Here is a 20,458-nt window from a genome sequence, read left to right on the forward strand (position 1 = left end):
TCTGTGCAAAACTAGTATTTCATTGATGTATTAGCTAATAAAAATTATAAGTATTATGGTAATAATTTCAACAGTTTAGAAAAATATAAGGGAGATACTTTTTAGAAATACTAATTAAAGCAGCTGTCTAGAAAAATGCAAAAGAAAGGGTAGAAAAGCAAAAGAATAAAACACATTGGTGTTTTTATTTAGCCAATGCTAAAAACTACTAACAAATCTTATTTGACGACTTGAAATAACATTTGGGAGGTTGCTCTTATCAAAATGCACTCCCCAACAAAAAGTTACCCATACAGATTTCAGAGAGGTATGCTCATTACTTTTTACTGTCATGGTGAAATCTTGCACCAAATCACTTTTATGATATGTTCAATCAAAATAAGTAGCTTAAAAGCATAAGTAGCTTAGAAAATGATGCTTTAAGGGAGAAATACATTTTTTAAATGCTTATGTTCCTTACCTTGAAGAATGAGCCTCAAGAAACTGGCGGAAATGTTCAAACTCCAGTTTGTTGTTAAGCAGGTCATTAAAACTAAAGTGCTTATATTCTTCAGGAACATTATTCCAGTATTCTGGTTTTTTAGAGACCTCAGGAAGCCGTGAAATACCAGTTCCAATTTCACCAGCAGTGTCCTAGTGAAATAAAATTTTTCATTAAAAAAATCTCTTAAATACAGCAAATTATTTTCCAAATCTAGAAAGGGAAGTTGAAATAAAAATGAACAATTAGGCCAAAACCATCTAACAATGCAATGGTAGGAGTAGGTGAGGAATCTAGAATCTAGAATCTGGCTCTAACTCCTCTCAACTTCTGTTCTGATCCTTGCTGTTCCATTTGCTTCTTTTTAGGAACACTTAGCAAATATTTACCATATATTTGCTTATAAAATATTTAATTTTCTTATTTTTGTTAGTACAAGAGTAATATATCTTTTGTAATAAGAAAACAAAAAACATACATTCTACTTACTATCCCTCTCAGAGACAACGACCGCTAACATTTTAAAATACAAATCTTCTAGTCTTTTTTGGGTACACACATGTAGTTTATTAAAAGCCAAGATAGGACTGAACAACTATGTATGGTTTTGTAACTTCTTTTTCTTAACAATGTATTATGAACATAAAATGTTCTTTTATATATAGCAATTTTGAAAGTTATAGAATAAGGCAACATAGTTTTCCAATAGCACATTCTTTACATGTAAACTTCTTCATATAAAAGTTAATGTTTAGGCATTTTAAGACCTGATGTTCTGCAGTTTATAAGTTCTATTTAAGGGCAAAGAGCTAGAGAAGCTTACTCTTTGAAAAACCCTTCCTTTCCTTAAGGAATTCCTTATATAATTAATTCACCCCTCTATTTGTGTTTGAAAAGCATCAGACCACGAGAGAGAATACCAATATTTAAAAAATCAATTTCCAGTGTGGAAAAGGATTATGGGGAGAATTACACATTTTAGTTCATAAATTTTTAAAAACAACCTAAAATACAACTAACTACATTTCAGTTCATAAGGTTAAAACACAAACGTAAAACACAATTTTATGAACATTTTCATTAAGTTTAAAATGCAACAAAATGTGCTACTTTTTTGGATTTTTATGTAGTCTTTCCAAGATACTAATAAGTAGTTTCTCAAATAAAGAACTTCTGTGTTAAAAAGGCAACTATCATGAAGATTACATTTAACCATCTGAGCCCACCAGGTGCCCCTCATGAAGGTTACATTTAAAAAACTCTCCTGGGACACCTGGGTGGCTGAATCTGTTAGGTGTCTGACTTCAGCTCAGATCATGATCCCAGGGTCCTGGAATCGGGCTCCTTGCTCAGTGGGGAGTCTGCTTCTCCCTCTCCCTCTGCCTGCCACTTCCCCTGCTTGTGCTCTCTCTCTCTCTGACAAATAAAAGCTTAAAAAAAAACCTTTACTGTTTGTGTAAAATTTTATTGTAAAACAATAAAAATTTGAGATAGGGGGGCGCCTGGGTGGCTCAGTGGATTAGGCCGCTGCCTTCGGCTCAGGTCATGGTCTCGGTGTCCTGGGATCGAGCCCCGCATCGGGCTTTCTGCTCAGCAGGGAGCCTGCTTCCCCCTCTGTCTCTGCCTGCCTCTCTCTCTGCCTACTTGTGATCTCTCTCTCTCTGTCAAATAAAGTACGTAAAAAAATCTTAAAAAAAAAAAAATTGAGATAGGCACAGAGGAGAAAGTAAAACTATCTCCTGAAAAAAAAAAATCAGTTAAACCTTATCACTCAGAGCTAATGGTCTTCAACATTTTGGTGAACACCTTTCCAGATACCTCTCTTTGCATACATGTATACATGGAGAAATACATACATATAATTTTACATAAATAGGATTATATGAAACCAGTATTTTTTGTTCCCCATATTTTTAAAAAAGATTTTATTTATTTATTTGACAGACAGAGATCATAAGTAGGCAGAGAGGCAGGCAGAGAGAGGGAGCATGAAGCAGGCTCCCCATGAGCAGAGAACCCGATGCAGGTCCTGATCTCCGGACCCTGGGATCATGACCTGAGCCGAAGGCAGAGGCTTTCACCCACTGAGCCACCCAGACCCCACCCCCATTATCTTTATATAATAATATGTCCTGGGCATTTTCCATGTTAATAAATGTGAATATGAACTCTCACTTTTATGTAGATATACAAATTTCATTTTATGACTTTCAGGTTCTACCATGGTTTATGTAGCTAATCCCAAATTTGCAAATTTATAAATCAAAATAACACGTTACTATCCTAATTTATCCTATGATCTTTTTACGGACTCCCCCAGATCCCTTCCATATTTTATCCTTTATTGTTTTGCCTATTGCTGTCACAAGACAGTTCCCTTTCTGTTTGGAAAACTCAATTTAACTCTTTTTTTGAATTGACAATGAATAGAACAGTTGCCATACAGAAAATAACCAGAAACATTCGAAGGAATAATGCGGCTTGAAGGCTCTTAACTAAGTCAGGCAAGTGGCTTGGCTCCCCTACATTACTGCATCTGCTTTGTTCTTTGGGCTCTGTTGTTTAATGTGTCAGTATAAAGTGATACCTGTCAAACGCAGCATCCTAGGCAAAGAAGTAGCAGAGGAATGAAACGGCCTATTCCCTACTTTATCAGGATATGATCTTCTCAATATATGATCCCTCTGCCCCATGCCAATATATACAGCGGTAATCCTCTCCAGGATAAAAAGTTGATTTTTCTAAGTAGAGAGCTGTCTTACCTCAGTTTTCTTGGAAAATGTCTCCTTATGCAAAGCCTGTAGCTTTCTGAAGTATGTGGAATCTAACTGTCGAGTTTCTTCTATCAGCTCCACCTAATAAAATAATAATAAAGCTCGTAACATCAATAGAATGTACATTATGAAAAAGTGGGGAAAGAATGCAAAATTTGCCAATAACAGTGGGCTCAAAAATGAATACATTTGCCAATAAAATAAACTGGTTTGGCGGCAAAAGCAGCAAGACAAACATAAAAATATTAACTACAAATTCTTACTTTGCATGCATGTGATAAAATATTTCTACGTAATGATCTAGTGACACCAGAGATCATTCCTCCTTTCTGAACACCCCATGCGAACTAACAAACACTGCACACATGTTGGGTCACATTTCTGTTTTCTACTCATTACAACAGGGTAAGGGTCACAAAGACAGGCATTGCTAGTGTTAATAATCAAATAATCCACAGTAGTACAAGAAATGACTGCACTCCATTTGTAATACTCTGTGACCTAAGGTTTTTTGCTGTAGCAAGAAAGGAGTCATTTATCAGATTAACCTCATTGTACATCTCCTGCTGCAGAGCAAGTTTTGCACTGTTTTAGACAGCCACGAAAACAAGCTCATTCTCAATTTCTCGATTCCAGGGAAAAATCAGTTTAGTGGACTGAGAACTTTCTACATTTAATAACTAGCTTTGGTAGTCTCCTTAATTATCCTTTTTGGGAGCAAGTCTACATAATCAAGTCAACTGGACTTTAAGAGAAGTCCTCTGGGTTGAATTTAAGGAAGTTTCTAGTTTCCTGTTAAAAAGAGTGTATCATTTTTCCACACATTTTATAAGAGTCATCACCAAAGCCAAAACTTTTTGGTTTAGGGAAGTTAGTTGTAATTCTAAATCTTTTTTTTTTTTTTTTTTTTTTAACATCTCAGGACCCTATCTCAGGTTATGCCATGCATTATATTTAAAATAATGACTGGAGAGAATTTTTTAAAAATCTCATACAATAGCCTAACTTTTCTAGTGTAATAGATGTATTTTTGTAGCAGAAAAGTTGGGATGCTAATTTTTGAGGACAAAGAGAATTTAGGATGGAAAATTTAATTTTCATCACTGAATTTAGTAAGCCCTGAGAGTTGTTCAATCACAATCCAATAAGGTAATTCTATCCAGGGTGTTTTGGTATTAATTTTATCTTAGTTTACCTAAGCTATTCTTTCTGGTAGAAGACAAGACTAAGAAGTGGTTGAGGAGAGAGGAACAAAGAACAGCAATATGAAGACAGCAGAGTTCCACTGAGAGGGACCTGATGTACAAGGTCCATGCGTTAACTTCATAGGGAAAAAAAATGCCCAGGAATGGTTCAAATCTGTGGTTCAAAATAAATACTGAAAGAAATTTCCTCCACCCCTCAATAAGAATAGTGAAAACATTCAGGCACTGAGACTTAAAATGACCTCTTTGGGAATTAAAAAAGTTGTGTTGAAACTCGTATCCAATCAAACAGCCCAATATAATGAACATTTGGAGTGCCTTCAAATAGCAATACTGAAGTTACAGAATGTGTTTCCCACAATATATACGGAACATTTCTATTTTCCATGGGTGTCATATTTACCATAACTCATCCAGGAGAAAATTAAATGGGATTTTTCCATTAATCTAAATGAAGGCCACTGCTGAGAAATGGCGAAAAGGGACAAAGCCAGGACATTATCACGGCAGATTTTGTTGGTTCGCAGGAAACCAAACCTCAGATTTCTCTCTGCCGACATAATTGTACAGAGAACTAAAAGTGACAAAGATTTTAGTCTTTTGTTAGAAGACAATTGAGAAACTGGCAAAAAATGAAGTTAATAAATACTTTCGCTGCTCCAATTTTGAGCCTGCCAAATCTTAACTCTGAGTCCCTGGCCCATATGAGATCTTTTCCAGTTTTTCTCTTTTTCCGTTTTTCTCTTGTGAGTTAAGAACGTTGCTTATCCTCAGTTTTGTAGTAAACCTGAATGGTCACCTGCCATTTCTTAGTGCCACAATACCTTTCCAAAAGCAGCCTGGTCGAATTTTACCATTTTTGTCCAGGGCTCAAGAAGGAGGAGGAGGATATATTCTTCTGCCGTGTCAAAAAGGTCTTCAAATGGTGGCTGTATTTTCATATAGATTTCTTTTTTCTTTTCCTGTTGGAGTCCAATGTCAAGAGTAGCCGAAGGAGCAATGTATGTGGCAAAAAGATACTAAGGGAGAAAGGAGAGAAAGAAAGGAGAGGATATTGGGAGAAGCCATAATGGTGAGTGGGTTCCTCAGTAAAGGCATTTAAAAAATGTAAGAGAAGGGAAACAAGCTCAAGTGATGTCTTTTTCTTGAAAAGATGCATGGAACTACTTAAGTCAAAGCACTGTGTTTATTCTCATTACTTTTCCTATTTCTTCAGTAGTAATTAGTCAGTTTGTAGTAGTTCTTACTCAAGAGTATATCATTTGGATATTCCACCTTTTTATCAGATTACTTCTATGTTTTATTATGATTGACTTCAGGTTATAGGTCTCCTTTTCCCCTTATGTTCATGATATTTCTAACATATTATTGCTACCTCCCAAAATGGCTTGAAATGCCCATTTGGAAACAAGAGGCAAGAATCACTGGGGCTGAAAAACTGGCTATCAGTCTTCTAGGACAGGGACAAGAGACTACCTGCCCTACCCAACAGAGCTGCAGAGTTCTTAAAACTGTAACAAGTATCTCTTTCTGCTGTAAAAATATCTCCAACTGGTGTCCAATGCTGTGGAAGAGATATGAGAAGGAAGTAGGAGTGAATGGAAAGATACACAGATACACGTGGAATTTCTAAGCTTCCTAGAAAAAACTGCATAAACGTCTATTCCATTCTACTCATTTGTCTTTTCTCCAAATGACAGCCATTTACATCTGAGAAGCAATTTAATAACATTTTATTTTTAAAATATTATATACCAAATATGTCATGCTCTGTGTATCAGATTTAAATGTAGTTTTACTAACAATCTCTAATTAATTGCATTCAATTTTAATTTTATTTTTTGACTTAGTTTTGGACCTGATCATGTCCAGATTCAACCCAGGCAATAGACAGATGACAGATGGATAGATACATTTGTACCAAATACAAATAATAGTATTCTGTAAAATAATCTTCTTAGAAGTTTTAAAGGGTCCGCACTAACAACATAAGCACTTACTGAGTATCCATTACATCTTGGACACGTGGATAGCTGCTATGTAAGCAACGATTAATGATTAAGACCCAATACCTACTTGAAGGAGCCACTGGTGGTGACCTCGAAATGAAAATAGGTCACTGCAATACAGTATGATAAGTACTACAATAGAAGTATGCATTGTAAATAAGATCATCAACGGTTGCCTGTCCATTCTTTTTAAACTCACATCCCATTAATTGCCTTTAAAAATTTACACTCAAATACCAATTCTTCTGTTATTTTCCTAAACCTTGTTGTTTTGCCATTCCATACCATTGCATATATTGTTTGTTTGATCTTGGATATTCACCTTACCCCATGCACCTTGTCTGCTTGATAAACTCTGATTTATTCTTTAAAAATGAACATGGATTTTTCCTCCTCCAGGAAACCTTCACTGACACCCTCCTCCCAAAATCATTTTCTACTGCTATCCACACCACACTATAATGAAGTTATGTATTATGTATCTTCTTCTAGAACGAGGTCCTTGAGGGCAAATACTGCAGCTTATTCTTTTGTCATTCTCCAACTCCTAAAACTGTTCTTGGCAGAGAGAAGATGCCATAAATGTTTATTGAATTGTACTAAATCCGCAGAAAAGACTCATTTATGTCTTGGAATGGGAAAGGAAAAGATTCCCGAAACTTTTCCAAGAGAAGATAAGTTTCTTTTATTCTTAATCCTTCAGCTGAATCTTTAAAGATGAGTTGGAGTCAATCAGGCAAGGAAAGGGAGTTGATGAGAAGGATGGTTTAAGGAGAAAAATATGGGCGAGGCGTGAAGGCTTACAGAAGTTTTATGACCTATGGAGAGATTCTGGGCTCCAAATAGATACCATTGGCTAAAGGAAAGAAGTAGAATAAGAGGGGATGCTAGAAAGGGAAGCAGAAGCCAGAACGTGCGTATGACCTTTTGTCCCTTGGTGAAGAATTTGAATTTTTACTTAAAGATAGGTAATGAGGTCTCTCTGAGGAGTGACATCATGGGATATAAATCTTAGAAATAAATCACTATGGTGTCAGGAAAGAAAAACAGTTCGAGTAAGATTTGGAACTTATTTCAATGGCCAGATAAATTATATGACACCTTCATCTCTCACTTGCTTTTTTGCAATAGCCTCTTAACTGGTCCTCAAATATTCCTCTTTGCTTTCTTAGTGTCTTTTCTTTTCACAGCAAACAGAGAAGGCCTTTTGTCTATCACTCTTCTGTTCAACTCTTCAGTGACTTCTCCTCTTGCACACAAAAACAGCCAAAGTCCTTATGACTCCCTATAATTGGGATTTTTGGAAGTTTCTCAATACCAAGAGGACAAGGACTATAGTTCAGGGCCTGCCATTGGGGAAGCCCCTGTAAATACTTTAAGCTCTCAAAACACCCTAATATCAGAGCTGGACCAGGTATAGACTCTAGTCTTGAATCTTTAAAGTGCCAAGAGAAAATAACTGCTAACCTGTAATTCTGTACCCAGCAAAAATATCCTTATAAAGTGAAAAGAAAACAAGGATGTCATAAATCAACAAACAGCAGCAGACAATTCATCACCAGCAGACCTGCGCTATGCCTATGAAACAAAGGTAAGAGCAGGATGGAATAGAGAACAACAGATGCATAAATATATAGGTAAAGATGAATAAATACTGATCGTAAAGCATAGTAATAATGAAGTCAGAGGAAATAGTAAAAGAGCTGAAGAAAGAGAAGTTGAGATTAAAAGGGTAGGTTAAGATGCAATTGAAATGATATATTGGGAGCTTACTGTAGGGAGGAAAGCAGATGAGGTTAGAATCAGGATAGTAATAACAATATGCAGAAAGGAATTTCAAAGAATGAGAGTGAATGAGGCACCTGGCTGGCTCAGTCAGTATAGTCATGACTCTTTTTTGTTTAAGTTTTTATTTAAATTTGAGTTATTTAACATACAATGTAATATTGGTTTCAGGAGTAGAATTAGTGGTTCATCCCCTTCATCTAATGCCCAGTGCTCATCACAAGTACCTTCCTTAACCCCCTCACCCATTTTGCCCATCCCCCATCCACCTATTCCCCAGCATCTCTCAGTTCATTTACTACATAGTTAATAGTCTCTCATGTTTTGCCTCCAGAGTTATGAGTTCAAGCCACACGCTGAATGTAGAGCTTACTGGAAAAAAAAAAAAAATAGAGTGAAGATAAGGGAGAAGGACCTGTAGAGCAGTTAAAAGGGAGTATTTATAAAGTTCAGTATATAATGTGGCACTCGCTCAATAAATATATGTTAAATGGATGAATGGAAGCTTAATGTTCTAAAGTGAAATGATGATCTGAAAGAGGAATTTCAGAGTTCCAACATTTAAACCTGAAGTCATTCTAAATTATGATGGATTCTAACACATGGCTATCTCCATAACATGGGGAAAATGGAGATAAAAGATATTGGAAGGGCGCCAGGGTGGCTCAGTGGGTTAAATCCTCTGCCTTTAGCTCAGGTCATGATCCCAAGGTCCTGAGAAGGAGCCCTGCATCTGGCTTTCTGCTCAGCAGGGAGCCTGCTTCCTCCTCTCTCTCTGCCTGATTCTCCGCCTACTTGTGATCTCTGTCTGTCAAATAAATGAATAAAATCTCTTTTAAAAAAAAGACATTGGAATTGGGTGAGTTAAAAAGCACTCTAGCACAGATGTAGTGAAAAGAAGGGCCATCTGTATCCCAATGTTTATAGCAGCAATGGCCACGGTTGCCAAACTGTGGAAAGAACCAAGATGCCCTTCAATGGATGAATGGATAAGGAAGATGTGGTCCATATACACTATGGAGTACTATGCCTCCATCAGAAAGGATGACTTCCCAACTTTTGTAGCAACATGGATGGGACTGGAAGAGATAATGCTGAGTGAAATAAGTCAAGCAGAGAGAGTCGATTATCATATGGTTTCACTTATTTGCGGAGCATAACAAATAGCATGGAGGACAAGGGGAGATGGAGAGGAGAAGGGAGTCAAGGGAAACTGGAAGGGGAGATGAACCATGAGAGACTATGGACTCTGATAACAACCTGAGGGTTTTGAAGGGGTGGGGGGTGGGAGGTTGGGGGAGCCAGGTGGTAGGTATTAAGGAGGGCACGTATTGCATGGAGCACTGAGTGTGGTGCAAAAACGATGAATACTGTTACGCTGAAAAAAACTTAAAAAAAAAAAAAGCACTGTAGCATATATGCTATAAGGGTTATTTGTACAGATGCCAAAAAAGCTTCATATGATAAACAAAAAAGAGAGAGAGAGAAATTTCATGATTTATTCATTCTGACTTTCTAGATAGAGAACTTAAAAGGTCTTTTGGCGGCATTAGTGGGACTTAGGATAGGGGCTATTAGTAGATGGAGCTACTTAAAACTTTTGAAGTATTTAAAGATGAGTCTTGAACAGCAGCAGAGAACCTCTCTTTATTCCTAAGTGTTGTGAAATGTGGGAGAAGGGGCATATTTAGGAGACATTCTGGATATTCTATTTAATTAAGCAATCTGCAGCCTGGAAATTTCCTTCCCTAAGACAAAGAAACATAGTCCATTAGGCAGAATAGCAGAGATTAAACCATCAAATGATGGTTCATACCAAGTGATTATATATATAATATTTAAAATGAAATTTGCTTTGTACACATACAATTTTTTCTAAATTTGGGAGCTCGTTTTTCAAAATTTTTAATTTAAATTCCAGTTAGTTAACAAACAGTGTAATATTAGTTTTAGGTTTTAGGTGTATAATATAGTGATTCAACATTCCTATTCAACACCTGGTGCTCATCACAAGTGCCCTCCTTAATCCCCATCACCTATCTTACCCATCCCCCCCACCCACCTCGCCTCTGGTAACCATCAGTTTGTTCTGTATAATTAAGAGTCTGTTTCTTGGTTTGCCTCTCTCTCTCTCTCCCTTTTTTCTTCCCTTTGTTCATTTGTTTTTTTCCTTAAATTCCACATATGAGTGAAATCATATGGTATTTGTCTTTCTTTAACTGACTTATTTTGCTTAGTGTAATACTCTCTAGCTGCATCCATGTTTTTGCAGATGGCAAGATTTCATTCTTTTTTATGGCTGAGTAATATTCCATCATGAATATATACCACATCAGCTCTAGCCATTCATCAGTTGATTGGAACTTGTAATCTAACCAGTCTAACAAGTTAGGTTTGTATCAGGTTGAAATCTATTCTTAAAGATTTTCTAAGCTGGAGATTTTTTAAATATATAAATTAAAATAATGTCATACTAAGGTAAATTAAGAAACTAAAGACAAAAATGATCAAATTCACAACAGTAAGAATGTCTCTAAAATTTGCTTCAATAATTTCAAATTACCTCAAAGAAGGGTATATTTGACTCCCCAAATCACTTCATTTAAAAATTGGTGGTCAGGTTTTATTTGGGGTTGAACAACTTCTAATGGAAAAATAAAGCAACTGCTTAATCATTGGGTCAGCTCCACTGAAAGTATAGTATAAATAAACACTTGATGTGACACATATCAAACTCTTTGTGTAGAAATCAGGACAATTTCTTTGATTTAAAAAACACAGTAACAGTGAAGAAGGTAAAGTACAAAAGAAGTTGAAATGGTGACTAGAATACCAGTGATAGAAATGATAGCTTTTGGTGGACACCCCAATCCATCCTTTTCCCTTTCTCTCCCAGTCTTGCCTTCACTCTTCTTGTCTTTCAAGATCTGCTGCTATCCACAGTCTTGTGAGAAACTCTAGGTGCTATTTCTATTGTCTATCATTATACCTTGGTGGACATTTCACAACGCCACGGCAAGGCCATTCAGGTTATAACTATCTCCAATCAGTTTGGGCTTTTACCTTCTGAAATTTTGCTTTATGATTTTCTTCAGAATGAGTGTCAGTTTCCTTTACCAATTACTATATTAATGGTACAACTTCTTCTCTCTGAACATTATTCTTCATCCTTTTATACCTCTCACCAAGCTTTTCTTTACCTTCAGCACAATCTGTAGCTTCTTCCTGTCTTCCAGATAAATGGGGTCACCACCTAGTTTCTCTTTCTTTCTTTCGTGATCGGGTCTGAAGATTGCCCATCATTTCAAGTACACTCTTAAAACATCCTTAATTCCTCCCATCTTGATCTTCTGCCCAATTCTGAGTCTGCCGAATCATTTATCCACTTTTCCAACTCTGTCCTCGAGCTCCCAATAAAAACTATGACAACTGGCTTCATTATATATAGATTTAAAAAGAAGAAAAAGAGGTACCTCAGCCATGATCACAAAGCTTGGTAAGTTTTTGCATATTTCTAATCAAACCTTATCTCCCCATTTCTAACCTTTGCCATTCTCCATAAAGTTCCCAACTGTTCCTTATACTTCTTCACTTTCAGAAGATTGATCTTCCACTTAACTGGGAAAAACTCTGGTATGGATACCCTCAACTTTCTCCTCAAGAACCTTCTAAATATTTTTTTTTTCTCTGATGTTTCAAAGAAAGACTCCTTTCCAAGATAAAATCATTCATGTGTGGCCTTGACTCCCTTCCTCCCCAGAACCTTGCAACATCAATTATTTCCTTAGTGCCGATATCCTTAATTTATATTGCCATTGATTCCATCTTCTCAGACTCTTTTTTTTTTTTTTTAAAGATTTCATCCACTTATCTGACAGAAATAGAGATCACAAGTAGGCAGAGAGGCAGAGACAGAGAGAGGAGGGAAGCAGGCTCCACACTGAACAGAGAACCTGATGCGGGGCTCGATCCCAGGACCCTGAGATCATGACCCAAGTCGAAGGCAGAGGCTTAACCCACTGAGCCACTCAGGCGCCCCTGATTCCATCTTCTTTCTGACGCTACAAACCTGTTCAGGTGAGGTGTCTCTCCCTTTTTCAAATAAGTTTCTTGGCTCTTTTGCCTACAAACTATCACCCTTCTCTCTTACCCATCTCTACAAATCTTCTTACTCCCTTTTCACCCACTTCTCTGTCTGCAGTAATCTGGTTTTCAGGCCAATGAAACTGATCTCCAAGATCACTAACAACCATACAAACACCAGTTCAATAGTTTCTCTCCTTAATCTTCACTATACTGTATTTCCTTGCAGCTTTTACATTGTTGATTACCTCTCCTTGACCTCAACAGTGTCTCCTGATTCTCTATTTCCACTCTTAGACTCCTTTGGTGATTCCTTTTCTCTCTTTCCCCTTAAAGGAAAGCATTCATTAAAATTCTTTGTTTAGAGTGCCTGGGTGGCTCAGTGGGTTGAGCCTCTGCCTTTGGCTCAGGTCATAATCTCAGGGTCCTGGGATCGAGGCCCACATCGGGCTCTCTGCTCGGGGGGCAGCCCGCTTCCCCCCACTCTCTGCCTGCCTCTCTGCCTACTTGTGATTTCTCTCTCTCTCTGTGTCAAAGAAATAAATAAATAAAATCTTCATTAAATTCTATGTTCAACTATACTTTCTTCTCAGTTCACATTCTTTCAGTTTCTCACACACGCCACACACCGTCTCACAGGACTTTCACACTATGTCTTCTATGCTCTCTATGCACTCCAGCCTTATCCTCTTTCTGCTTTTTGCTCAGTCTGACCCCTGCAGTTTGTCTTCAGGATCATTCATACATGCTCCGATGGGGCCTTGTACTTGCATGTTTCTCCCACTGGACCACAAGGTCTATGAAGACAGATTAGGTCTACTTTGTTACTGTATCCCTAGCATTTTGTGTAATGCTAAATTTAGGATGAACAAACAGATGAATAAAAGACTGTGTCCATTCCCAGAGATTTAACAGTTAACTATTTGTAGAAGAAACCCAAATATATATAGCTTTAGACCTGATTTCTTTCCCAAGCTAAAATCTCTGCTTTTAGTTGCTAACTTATTACTACTACGTGGATAGGCTCTAGACTTTCACACTCAGTGACTCAATAATATAACAAATTGTTGTTTCAGAGCCTCCAAGTGCCTCCCTTCCTTCTGTATTTCCGGTTTCCATTAATAACATACCACTCATTGCACAGCCTTTGACTATTTCCCACTTTGCTTCCTCAAATGCAAGTCCTCTGAATTCACTTCTCTACATTGAAACAAGGAGTAACTGATCAGAACAAATATAAAAATGTGAGGAGGAAATAAGAGGCAGCAGTTCCATTCCCACAAGAAGCAAAATATAATTCAGACTTCGGCCAAGCTCAGTGAGACTCTTCTCAGGCTACTATCTATGACCTTCCTTCCTGACCTCACACTTACTTCTCTCTATGAAGCCCCAAGGGCCCATGCATATTTTTTGTTATTGTTGTTGTTGAACTATTTTTTGTCTAGTCTTACTGAGAAATAATTGGCATACAGCATTGTCCAAGTTTAAAGTAGACAGCATAATATGACTTATGTATATTGTGAAATAATTACCACCGTAAGTTCAACCATCCATCATCTCATAATGATACCAAAAAAAGAAAAAATTTTCTCCTTGTGAAGAAGGGAATATCCACTCTCTTAGCAACTTTTGTATAAACCATACAGCAATGTTGACTGCAGTCATCATGGTGTACATTACTTCCCCAGTACTTACTTATGTTATTCCTGGAAGTTTGTACCTCTGACCACCTTCATTAAGCTTCCCCTTCCCTCAACCTCTACACCTCTAGTAACTACAAATCTGATCTCTTTTTGATGAGTTTGGGCTTTCGCATATTATTTAACTGTCTATTCCCATAGTCTCAAGAAGCTCTAATGAGGGTAGCCATATAATCCCATTCTAGTTTAAGCCTACTGTTCTGGCATAATTATTAATAGTTTCCCTTTCACTCTGAAAAGAATCCTGGTTTAGATAATAAATTATATGTTCTCCCCATATTTAACCAACACCAGTTAGATAAAACTACAATATTTCTCTAAAACAAGAATCGTAGACATGCGCAACACATATTTAGAGCTGAACATAAAGGAAAGACAAGCAGAAAATATTACTTGCTAAGAAACACACATTCATCTGATTGCAATCATGTGAATTGAATAGCTGTTACCCAAGCCAAAATCCCAACCATTTTATTTAGAACTTGGATTGAAGCTTCACAGACTTCTCTGTTAAGACTAAATGCATTAGGAACATCTGGCTGGTTCAGTCAGAAGAGCATATGACTCTTGATCTTGGGGTTGTGAGTTCAAGCCCCACACTAGGCGTAGAGATTACTAAAAAAATGTTGCTTTTTTAAAAATTATTTTTAAAAGATTTTATTTATTTATTTGACAGAGAGAGAGTCAGAGGTCACAAGTAGGCAGAGAGGCAGGCAGAGAGAGAGGGAGGAAGCAGGCTTTTACCGAGCAGAGAGCCCAATGCGGGACTCAATCCAGGGACCCCGAGATCATGACCTGAGCCGAAGGCAGAGGCTTAACCCATTGAGCCACCTAGGTGCCCCAAAAATATTTTTTAAAGAATGAATACATTAGGGGTGCCTGGGTGGCTCAGTAGGTTAAAGCCTCTGCCTTCGGCTCAGGTCTTGATCCTGGGGTCCTGGAATTGAGCCCCATATCAGGCTCTCTGCTCAGTGGGGAGCCTGCTCCTTCCTCTCTCTCTCTTTCTGCCTGCCTCTCCGCCTACTTGTGATCTCTCTCTCTTTAAAATAAATAAATAAAATCTAAAAAAAAAAAGAATGAATACATTAAATGTAAATCTTAACAGAAATTTAAAAATCTTTCCCCTCTCCATCACACCTAACTTTAGATACTTGTTTGTCTTCTTCTCACCTGTTTTGGGGGGAGGGCTTCCTCACTGTTTATTGAACATTATTCATTATCACATAAGCAATTTCTCTTTGTTCAAGTGTCGATCCTTATGATAACCAGCACAATCCTTAGGAAGATATATACTTCCCACCACCTTCCTGATTCTTTACCAGTATTATAAAATTAAAGAACTGAAAACATTAGAAAAGGGCTTGAAAGATCATCCTTTCCAGAGTGTCCCAAGATCACATAATGCACGTTTATTATCTTCTTTTGAGACTCAGTCTCGGGACTCTCTGCTCCCAGAGTGGTAGGGACAACAATGGGTAAGGGGATAAGAAGGGAAAAATGGATGTGACTGTCAATTCTTTATTGGGCCACTCTGTAAATTTATAGTACATTCAACTGAATTATGCCGCTAAAATCTGACAATGTCTTTCTAGTACATTTCTAATCATCCAGGGACAATGTATAAGGGGACTGACAACTGACTACATATAACAAATACAAAGGCCAAAGAACACCTTTTAAAACCGTATAAAGACGATGAAGATCATTTTTAAGTTGACGTGAACTTACTTGAAGGAATATGAAGACTATGCTATGTGATCACTAAAAAATAGAGTTTAATTGTGGTTTACAAACATTGCTTCAGTGTCTTGGGTCATTTGCCTTTTTATTGGCCACCCAGTTCTTCCTTTCTAACCACTGGAGAAATAACAATGTAGCTAATGTTGGAGAAGAAAATGCGCCCTTCATAGCCCAGTCAGTGACTCTGATTCACATTAAAGCAGAGATTCACTCATGCACAGCTGTGGCCGACAAGATTCCAATTTAAACATGAACCTGTGATGTTTTAACGACCCAACAGGAAAGTTTCTGAGAAGGGACAGAAGCACTGTCTGTCCGTGATCAGACTGCCTGGCACTGCACACTGCACAGCTCTCGGCCCCATCTCTCCTGGAGATGCTCAAAGGTTATGTAATCAGGAAATGCACGATGGGCGGCTTGCCCAGACTGCTCTACACCTGTGCCTCTGACTCACTTTTTTGGCCTCTCTATCAGATGGGGGGGGCGGGGGGAAGCAATGCCTCCCCTTAAAAAATCCCTTACGGTCTTGAAATTCTGGGAATGAACTTTCTTGTTTAACTAATCTCCGATGAACATAGGATAGCTAACCAGCCCGTCAAGAAAAACATGTAGGATGGATACTGTGGAGACATGAGGAAGAAAAGCTGAATTGGAGAGAGGAATGGAGAAACAAACGGAGAAATGAAGACAAAAGAGAGAGAAAGAAACAACATTTTTGACAACCGTTTTGTTTTGCTTTCTAAAGAATGGCAAAATGATGGACAGTATTTCACCTAAATTACTTATGATACATGTTAGTTTGTTGCCATTACAAGAAATAAACCATTAAAACGTTTCTATGCTTGCTTCTTCAAGGAAACCTCTGATGCTTCATTTATTAGAGCCAATATCCTAAACGAGACGAGCATATCACCAACTCAGGAGATGGCTCAAATTATGCAATTTCCCATTGTGATTTGCATTTTTTTCCAACCTTAAGGTAATTTTGCATGTCAGATTTCAGCCCTGCCGCTTAGTACTTTTCAAAATCATTCTGAAATGGTTATGATAAATTTACATGGTAAACATATTCTTGGATGGAAATGGACCCCAATCTCCTTTCAAATATACCACAATGTATTCCAGGCTTAGTTTTCTCACATTTGATTCATTCTCATAGGCCCTGGAATAGACTGATGTTTTCTTACTGCATCACAAATCCTAGGAAGACATACCTGAGACAGGACAACTGCAGGCTTATTGAATTTATTTTTGTTATTTTTAACAATGTCAAGAGCAAAATATAAAATGATTTCCACAACCGCCTGTGCTATTTGGCTTTCTCATTGTACCAAAGACAAAATGATGACAGCTACCGGGTAAGATTCCAATTGCTGTGCTGTGGAAGCACCCAGCGAAGCGGTCTTTCTGGGCGGAAGATGTGCTAAGTCTTTGGGAAAGCATCTTTCCCATAAGTAGGGGCCATTTGATGACCTTCAGCCTGATGCTCATCTGTGCTCCAATGAAAACAAGAACAGTTTCTGTGTAACCTTAAAAGGCGAAGTCAAGAATCATAGCAAATGCTGGAGCACATGTGTTGATTTGTTATGTTACATTTCAGCTGTTAGTTATGTTAATGGAACAGTTTCACATATTTGGTTTTGAAGGATTTGTTTTAATGATCGTGTGTATGTATCTTTCTGTGATTGCCTGGTAACACTGATTGCATGATGTTCTGCTGTCACCACCAGGCCAGGAGTGGAAGTAAGGGGGGGAAAAACATAGAGCTTTGACTTTAGAAGTGTACAGCTTAAAGGCAGTCCCTCAGTACAACAGGGACAGGATGTGTCAGAACCTATAGGATGTCAGGCCTTAATACTAAATCTAGCAGAGCCTATCAACAGGTTAACTAAAATCGGGGACATTTAAAAAGTGGATTTTCAATACAACCTATTAAAGTCTGCTAGATATTAGGAGAACACGCTTATGCTTCAGCCTTTGGTGTTATTTGCAAGCCCATTTTTAAAAAAATATTTTATTTATTTGACAGAGAGAGATAGATCACAAGTAGGCAGAGAGGCACGTAGAGGGGGTGGGGGAAGTGGGCTTCCTGCTGAGCAGAGAGCCTGATGTGGGCTTCGATCCCAGGACTCTGAGATCATAACCTGAGCCGAAGGCAGAGGCTTAACCCACTGAGCCACCCAGGCGCCCCACAAGTCCATTTTTTCCTTAAGCTGTCTCACCCTGCTGCAACAGTGAAATAAGGGATTCTAATCATGTAATTAGTAAGGCTGCAGGAAGATGTGTATCTTTCACATTCTTCTGGTGAGTGTCCAAGATGCCCACCGAGAGCACAGGATATATAAAACTGTCTGCTGCTATTGCCTTCTACTTATTGGGAGGCAGACTTAGTGTTCTGCCAGATGGACTGACAGGGTGATATCAACAAAGCCCTAGCCGAGAAGAAGACATATTCCATAAAACCCATGACACTATTGCAAACACCCTAAAGATAAAAGAAGAAAAGAGTTTTTGGCTACTGAAATACACAGAAATTTTCTTTTCTTTTCTTTCCTTTCCTTTTCTTTTCTCCTTCCTTCCTTCCTTCCTTCCTTCTCTTTCTTTCCTTTCTTTCTTTTTTCCCAGTAAGCTCCTTCTTTCAGTTCATAATAAACAAACTGTGCAGGACCTAGAGATTCTGGAGCAAAGTGATGCAGCCTTCTTTGGTAGGTATAGACTAAGGGTTCATAAGCAGTCTCTAAAGCACACAACGAAAATAAAAGGTGGAGGGTAGCTGTGACATGAGAAACTTAAAAGGGGAAAGGCTCAGAGTGGAAGTTCTCATCATCTCTTTTCCTCCGTCTTAAGCAATGGTACACTGGAACCACCTCGTCCCAGTTCATGGATTTTTCAGGGATTACGTGAGTAGGTTTTTATTTTATTTTATTTTTAAGATTTTATTCATTTATTTATTTGGCAGAGAGAGAGAGAGACAAAGATCACAAGCAGGCAGAGAAACAGGCAGAGGCAGAGAGAGAAGCAGGCTCCGCACTGAGCAGAGAGCCCGATGCGGGGCTCGATCCCAGGACCCTGAGATCATGACCCGAGCTGAAGGCAGTGGCTTAACCCACTGAGCCACCCAGGTGCCCCGTGAGGTTTTTAAATGCAGTTATTATTCAAAGCTAAATTATATAAGCCTGCAATGAAATCAAACTGGAAACAAAAATAATACCCAAAACTCATCACTTCCCAATGATTTTACTGTTTTTACTATCCATCCATGCTCTTGAGGTTATTTACTCTATTACAACTGAATGGTGGAAATACGACTGCCTTTTCTACTACACATCCCTTCCCAGCTCTGCATTCAGTGACGTCATGTCAGCAGCTTGAAATTACCCATGGTGAGAGTGTTGCAAATCTGCAAATCTGTGAATCAGGGGTGCCTTCCCCTTTTGGGAGAGCTGGTTGTTAAATATTTATCATCATGCCAATGATTACAAGGCAAATATACTTCTCTTTTCCTATCATGATCGCTAAAGAAAGACAAATAGAGGCACATGGGTGGCGCAGTAAGCTGAGTGTCAGACATCTGATCTTGATTTCGGCTCAGGTCTTGATCTCAGGGCCATGGGATCGAGCCCCAAGTTGGGCTCTGCGCTCAGCAGAGGATTCTGCTTGTCCCTCTCCCTCCCCCTCCATCCCCACCCACTCCTTTTTTTCTAAAATAAACCAATTTTTAAAATCTTTTTTAAAAATTTTTTTTAAAAAAAGAAAGTAAGTTGGGGGGAAAAAAAGGCAATCGACATCAAATAATTCAAATACCCCCTGAAGGCAAAGTCATATACTGGAAAATACCAGTTCATACCAAAATATGCCAATTTCTAACAGTTTACCTAAATAGTGTTTAACTGACATCCAATTTTTAAAAATATGAATATGCTAAAGTTCTTTTTAGTAGTTCAATTGCAGCAAGGCTGAACTACAAGAAGAGAGCCAACAAGTTCCTCTTTGAAACCTGACATCTTGAATAGCCCTTACTTAGAAAAGGGCAAAGCGAGCTTCGACGTTCAATTTCCCTTTAGTCCCTATTAGTACATCAGAGGCGGTAAGAGTTTAGTAGGGAAAAGCTTATAAAATTGTCCTCCTGAGAGAAAATAAGGAGCAGCTATGAGGATGAAACACGAAGCATCATGAGAAATAAAACCGATGCTAGCGCATCTTGATATAATGTCTGGCCCCAAAAAGCCCCCACAATGGCTTGACCGATAACCTCAAACACAGCAGAAAAGACATCCGTTGTCCCAGGTCATCAACACCTAAACATATCGCTGTGCTTGAAGGCAAACAGCAATTAATGTAGGATCTTCTCAGCTGGGCTCAATAATTCCATCCTTGGAATTTATATGAAACAATACAATGAAACTGTGCTCCAAACAGCTAGAGGCAAAGGGTCCCCAGAGGGGTTTATAAGAGGACCATAAATGCCCTGATACGTGACACTTTCAGAAATTACAAAATATTTACTTCAACAAAAAGTGAGGTCTGTTTTCATAACCATTGACAGCTCTGCCGGGCATAGAACATCATTATCTGAGTTCATATGAGACAGAAAAAGAAAATAATGAGCATGTTCAGGCAATCCAGTATTGTTTTTTTATGAAAAAAGAGGAAAATATGATGGTTTTTAATGACCTCTCAA

General features: G+C 38.2%; 1 protein-coding gene across 7 annotated transcripts in view; it reads right to left on the reverse strand.

Moving 5' to 3' along the window:
- The window catches only part of RGS22 (regulator of G protein signaling 22), a 126,328-nt gene that overhangs the window by 33,787 nt on the left and 72,083 nt on the right, over positions 1-20,458 (reverse strand). For all 7 annotated transcript variants that reach the window (XR_006606128.1, XR_006606127.1, XR_001182211.2 and 4 more), the window contains 3 exons: positions 5,285-5,479; positions 3,244-3,336; positions 461-633 (listed from right to left, as the gene is read on the reverse strand). Coding sequence is in view for 4 of the 7 variants with exons in the window: in XM_045077986.1 (XP_044933921.1) it covers positions 461-633; positions 3,244-3,336; positions 5,285-5,479 (461 nt within the window). In the remaining 3 variants the exon portion in view is untranslated. The remainder of the gene's footprint in view (positions 1-460; positions 634-3,243; positions 3,337-5,284; positions 5,480-20,458) is intronic.

The sequence above is a fragment of the Mustela putorius genome, unplaced genomic scaffold, assembly GCF_011764305.1.
Source record: "Mustela putorius furo isolate JIRA1106 unplaced genomic scaffold, ASM1176430v1.1 tig00000228_pilon_pilon_pilon, whole genome shotgun sequence".
Classification (NCBI taxonomy): Eukaryota; Metazoa; Chordata; class Mammalia; order Carnivora; family Mustelidae; genus Mustela; species Mustela putorius.